This window comes from Artemia franciscana, chromosome 2 (assembly GCF_032884065.1).
Source record: "Artemia franciscana chromosome 2, ASM3288406v1, whole genome shotgun sequence".
Taxonomy (NCBI): Eukaryota; Metazoa; Arthropoda; class Branchiopoda; order Anostraca; family Artemiidae; genus Artemia; species Artemia franciscana.
This window is the reverse complement of record NC_088864.1, coordinates 19,789,717-19,795,716: the sequence shown is the minus strand read 5'-3', so window position 1 is coordinate 19,795,716 and position 6,000 is coordinate 19,789,717. Positions and strand designations below refer to the sequence as shown.

Sequence of the window (6,000 nt, the reverse complement as noted above, 5' to 3'; positions counted from 1 at the left end):
AAATCTTACTATTTTCTATGTTAATCATGCATGGGTGCGTTATCTTCTAGTATGAGCATACTATTGGTCGTGTAGGACTCTTTTATTTGAATTTCTACTTAAATTGCATGCCAGAATGACCGTATTAAGCAATATCGTGCTTTGTATCTTGGATATAATAATAATTTTTTTTCAACCTCTTCTGGAATTGAAATGCAATAAGAGGAGTACAGATAATAAAAACACTAATTATAAGAAGGCTTGCAAAACTGAGCTGTTCAGATAAAGAATTAGTGGAAAGCTCACAATGAGTGCGTTTGAGCTTTCCAAACTAATATATACTATACTAATATATATTAATCTAAATCTATACTAATAAATCTATACATCTATACAGATTTACACTAATAAATCTATACACTATTGGGTCCAGTTTTGAAGCTTCTCGAAGTGTAACGGTTACGAGTCCTCCTTGGCACTAGAAGAAAATATTTTCAGAATGCCTAAAAATTCGAAAGTTCAGCCAGGAAATAGATAGGGGGAGCGTTATAAACTATCCATACTTAAGAAAATCCTAATGTGTTACTAGTTTTATACCACATTAGAAAATAAATAGGGGGGAGCATTATAAACTATCCATGCTTAAGAAAATATATGTGTTGATAGTTTGATATCCTTTGATATTGTACACTTCTAATTCCTAATGTGTAACTAGTTCTAAACCACATTAGGAAATAGATAGAGGGGAGATACATTATAAGCTATCTATGCTCAAGAAAATCGATGTATTGATAGTTCGAAGTCCTTTGATATTGCGCACTTCTAATTCCTAATGTGTTACTAGTTTTTCAAGTTTAGGTTGTGGGGTTTGTTTTAGAACACGGAAGAGTTGAAAATTTTTCACTTCGTTTTTACTAACTTTGTTTTATTGTATTATCTTCAAGTGATGTTGTTACGTTATTTGGTGATAGGTTAGCCTATTGATATATTTCTTCTTGTCAATTGATGACAGAAATTAATTTCAAAAAACAATACCGTGTATTGTGTTGAATGTATATTATTGATATAATAAACAGTCATTTGTTCCTGTTATACCATGGAGTTTCACCTTTTAATACTAAATATAGGAATGCCAACTGATTTCATCTTTGATCTGTCGAGAGAGAGAGAGAGAGAGAGAGAGAGAGAGAGAGAGAGAGAGAGAGAGAGAGAGAGAGAGAGAGAGAGAGAGAGAGAGAGAGAGAGAGAACGAATCTATTAGAATACAAATAGAAAGCACAGTCAAGGAACAAAATATATAAAAATCGTCATCCATTAAGCTCTAAGGAGGTTGTGCGGCTAAAATGCGCAATATTGCTAGCATTATGCATAGGATGTTAGCTATACAGTTCACTTATCTCTCTCCCTCTCGCCTTCCCCTTCTCTCTCTCTTTCTTTGGGCTACTGAAATGTTAAAGAAGCGAGTACAATGAGGTGGCACTTATTTGAAGCTACTTTTCGCGACGAAGTCATGTCTTGTCCGCAATAAAAGTCTATCAGTGACTGACCGAGATACTAATTCCTTTTTTCGATATCGATTTGGACTCGCTTTCCGGGACCTTGAAGAGGTGTGCCAATCGGTCTTACAACTTTCTATTCAGAGCACAAACCAATGTACGATATAGTCAGTTTTCTTAGTCAAAGGGTTAAATTGCCCTATAATTCTCTTGCTTTTTTTAATTGTCCCTCTATATCTCAGCAGGTAACACTGATCTTGACAGGAGCGACCTTTCCTGAATACCGTTGAAGGGGACCAGACTTATGTTAGCACCCGAAACGTTCAACTTGGGCTAACATTCCATTTTCAAGCCTGTCCTACTATTTCTTAGAAAATGTTGGGAGACAACACTCCTTCTGTCTCCCAAAGTTCTACTATTAACGGACTACTTGCAGAAATTTCAAATCCGAAAATCCTCGACTCAAAACCAAGAGTATAATTTTAAGTTAATTGGATATTAGTCAAAAACTTAAAGATAAAGATGATCACCAATGTAGGGTCACTTTAATGAGGGAAGAGTGTATTACTGTATGTTGGTCAAGGGTGCCACCAGAAAACTTCCCCAGAGGGGAATCCATATGAGTTTAGAAAAAAATATGCAGACGCATAATTTTGGCTTTTCACCAGCAATATCTTCTTCCACTTTTTATTTCAACTTTAGCTACAGCTTGATGAAAAGAAGCTACTCATAGCTCACTCTCTGTTTTATTCCAAGAATATTTCTCTAAAATTGTCTGATGTAGAAAAGTCTGATTCATAATGCCTCTGCTAATGGCAAAATTCCACTTTCTTCAATATCTGATATTGTCTAATGCTAGCGACAAGATTTTTTTTTTTTTCCATTTCAATGGCATGATTTTCCTTAATTTTAAAATGTTAGCCAATCAGAATTTCCAGTCGATACTCTGATTGGCCAATTTTGACGAAGACTAAATATGCTATACTTGAGTTTTAGTTTAATATAGAGGTGGTTTGGCTGCTAGCCAAATCTTTATATTGAACGGATTTAGGTTCGATGAGCTAAAGAAATTAACATTAGCTTAACCTAGAACTTCTGTTGTGACAAGATTGGTCGTCTGAGAAGACCAATTAGCCCAAGAAGGCTGGTCATTAACCTAACCAATAGGAATGGCCAATTAACCTGAGTGACAAGATTGGTCCTCTGAGAAGACCAATTAGCCTGAGAAGACTAACACAGTTCTACTACATAACCTTACAGAGGGTAAAAAGGAAGGCTGGAATGCCAAGTAAAACCAGGAGATAGTCTTCTAATTAATTCTGAATCGTCATACTTAAAGCTATTAATGAGTTGGAAATAAGAGTGCATGCCCGTATTTAGGGGTTTTTAGGAGGGGGGGTTCAATCTGAGTAGGTTGGAGAAGATTGGTCTTCTCTTGTCCTGGTCTCCCCCACCCTTTTTGGTCTTCTTTTGAACAATTTTATTTAACTTTTTCTGTTTAGTTAGACAATCAACTCCTTAGAAAGTAAAATGCTCGCTTAAAAGTATGGTATTTACCATACATAAGGAATGTTGTTGATGATCATTTAAAAAATAGGTGGGTGTGGGTTGGTGTGGAAATTTTCTTGTATAAACTCAGAATCTTTAGAATAACAAATGATAAGAATTTCTGGCCTGTCCTAAATAATGTTCCAAAGAGTGAAAAAAAAACTATTAAATACGCAAAAAAAAAAAACAGTTTTATCCCTGAATGCATCTTTTTCGTTGCATACTCTGAAAAATTAAAATGCTCAAAAATAAAAACGAAGACGTAGACATATCGTAACATATTTTAAAACTATTCAGACAACTTTCTATGTCGTGACCGTGCCACGCTTCATTTTTAGTACTACTAATAACAACCCGCCGCATTACCAAACCGCGTCCACATGAGTCCAACACAGCTACACACGCTCCTTTAAATCTATTCAAAGCCTCCCTCTTTACACCCTCTCAGCAAGTTCCCATTTCCCTTGAATCTTTCCTCCTACACCAACCAAGGACCATTTTTAGCCCTTAACAATTTAGTTTCTCAAAGTAGTAGGAAGAATTTTTTATTTCTTTGTTCTTTCAGGGAAAAGGCGTTCTTTTCAAGTGTTTTTAATATTCCAATTTAAGACTAAAACTACTGATAGTGACTTAAGACAGAAATAAGTATTTTTAAACTTTATTGATGAAGTTAATACAAACAAGCTAGTGAAGTTATCGAAGCCGTCGTTAAATCGCGTAAGTAAACACTCGGAGTGCAACAATAAAAATTACAAGAATACACGGGTAGTCTTCTAATAATATGGCAGTGGTCATGGGGGTAGCCAGGAGGCATGGTCAGGAAAATAGAAAAATAAATATTCAAAAGGGAAATTTGGTTCGAATAAGATATAATTATCACTCCTTTCAACAGTAACTTGATAACACAACCAAATCGTTATATCTTATCAGTTTAACTTAACTATTTTATTGTTTTCAATTTTATGAAGATTCTGGCCAAGTTATTTAGAATTTTTAAAATATTTGTTCAATATGGTCTCCATGCTTGAAAATGAAACCATATAGCATGGCTCCGCGTAAATATTTTTAAAGCGCGTTATGTAAAAAATGAATGGAAAATTTTAAGTCAATCTAAACAAAATTAAGTATGTCACATTTCAGTGATATTTCAAGTAAATTGAAGATGCCTATAAAAAAATATTTAATCGATTTTGACTGAAAGAAGTAGAAACTACTGTTATAGCAACATTTTTTAAGGAGCGAAACTTCATTTTTACCTTGGCTCTTTTGAGTTTAGGTTTGAGGGAGGCTAGCAAGGTATAAACATCTACTTTGCCTTACCAAGTATCTTGACTACACCCAAGGCAGTGGTTCCAACATTTCAGATTAAGCTATGAAACATAATTTCATAGGAGCACCAACTTAATCTGCTATAGCAATACTTATCTATGTATCAAAAAATTTACCAATTCATAAAATGACAATAAAGCTACAACAACAATTTGACAAATTTTTTGTTTGGCATACTCTGTTCAAAGACAATGGCTGGCGTTTTTCACGTAAGCATAGCCTACAATCCTATAAATAAATATAAATTTAGTAAAAAAAAAACAGCAAAACTGACTGGACAGAAACTCAATCTTGTATGCTTTTCACCAGGGAATTTGCCTAGTTGTGCCATTTTATACTGATCGACCAAAGAAAACAGCAATAACCCTGCCAGTAACTTAATTCCTTAAAAAATGAGCTGTGGGTATTATAGCGCCCCTTCTGCCCATATTCAACCTAAAATAACAAATAAAAAACAAAAAATACCAAGCAATTAAACACTGAGTGGCCTTCCAGTGAATCAAAACAATAACATAATTCTTTTAAAAAAAAATGTTGCAGGTATTAGAACTTTAGCCCCCCTCCTCTTATACCTACATTTAGCCTAAGATGGAAATAACAAACGCAACATATAAAATAGAAAGCAATTGAATGTCGAATGACTTGTAATCTATTGGAAAGAAAGGAGGGTGCCAGCCCCCATTCCATAGCCGAAACCATGAGTGCCAAATTTCTTGCGGTAGCATGGTGTACAGTAGATTTCAAGGTCTGGGGCGTCACAAAGATTTTGTGCATCCAAAGTTCTGTGGCAGTCAGCACAATTGAAGCAACATTTGTGCCATAGCTGCAAGAAAAAGAACTTTTTTCACAGAAGTTGTTGAGAATCAACATTTACATGCCAAAATATTTCAGCTTGGTTTACCCAAAACCAAATGACTGAACAATAGGGTGAACACATTCCGTTCAACAACTTTAAGTTCACTGCGTAAATTAGCCAAAAACAATAATGAGACACAGTACAGGAACAACAAACTACTAACCATGTCTACTCTGTGGGGTCACAATAAAAAACAACACAAAGTAAACTTCTAACCATGTCCACGCCCTGGGGTTACAATCAATCGACACAATTAAACAGAGTACACAGTAAACTTATAGCCATGTCCACGCTGTGGGACGTGGTTGACATAATCAACCATCTCCACAATCAATCGATACAATCACATACAGTACACTGTAAACTTCTAACTATATCCTCGCTGTGGGATCATAATCAGTCACAGTACACGGTAAATTTCTAACCATGTCCAAGCTGTGGGGTCACAATCAATCGACAAACAGAATAGAGATTTTTATTAAATTAAAGCTACTCCAAGAAGAAACAAAATAGTCTTTTTCAAAATTAGGAACCCTCTCTGCCTATCCAAAAAAAACTACTTGGAAAGAAAGTAAGTATAAGGGTTTCTCTTATTAATATAATTCTTCATCCCTTTCAAATAATTTTTCTGTACCTGTGGCCTAGTGGTCATATTAATTTCAATTGCTATTAATTGAATGGATAAATATCTAAAACATGGGGATTTTTAAATCATCATTTTAGATATATTTGTAAATATTTGTTACTGTCGAAACTTAAAATTGTGTTAAACTGGGATGTCCAAGTTAAATT

General features: G+C 34.7%; 1 protein-coding gene across 3 annotated transcripts in view; it reads right to left on the bottom strand.

Moving 5' to 3' along the window:
• Window positions 1-3,665: 3,665 nt before the first annotated feature.
• The window catches only part of LOC136038376 (muscle LIM protein Mlp84B-like), a 61,503-nt gene continuing 59,168 nt past the window's right edge, over window positions 3,666-6,000 (bottom strand). For all 3 annotated transcript variants that reach the window (XM_065721451.1, XM_065721457.1, XM_065721447.1), the window contains exon 12: window positions 3,666-5,175. In XM_065721451.1, coding sequence (XP_065577523.1) covers window positions 5,002-5,175 — 174 coding nt within the window. In that variant the 3' untranslated portion in view covers window positions 3,666-5,001. The remainder of the gene's footprint in view (window positions 5,176-6,000) is intronic.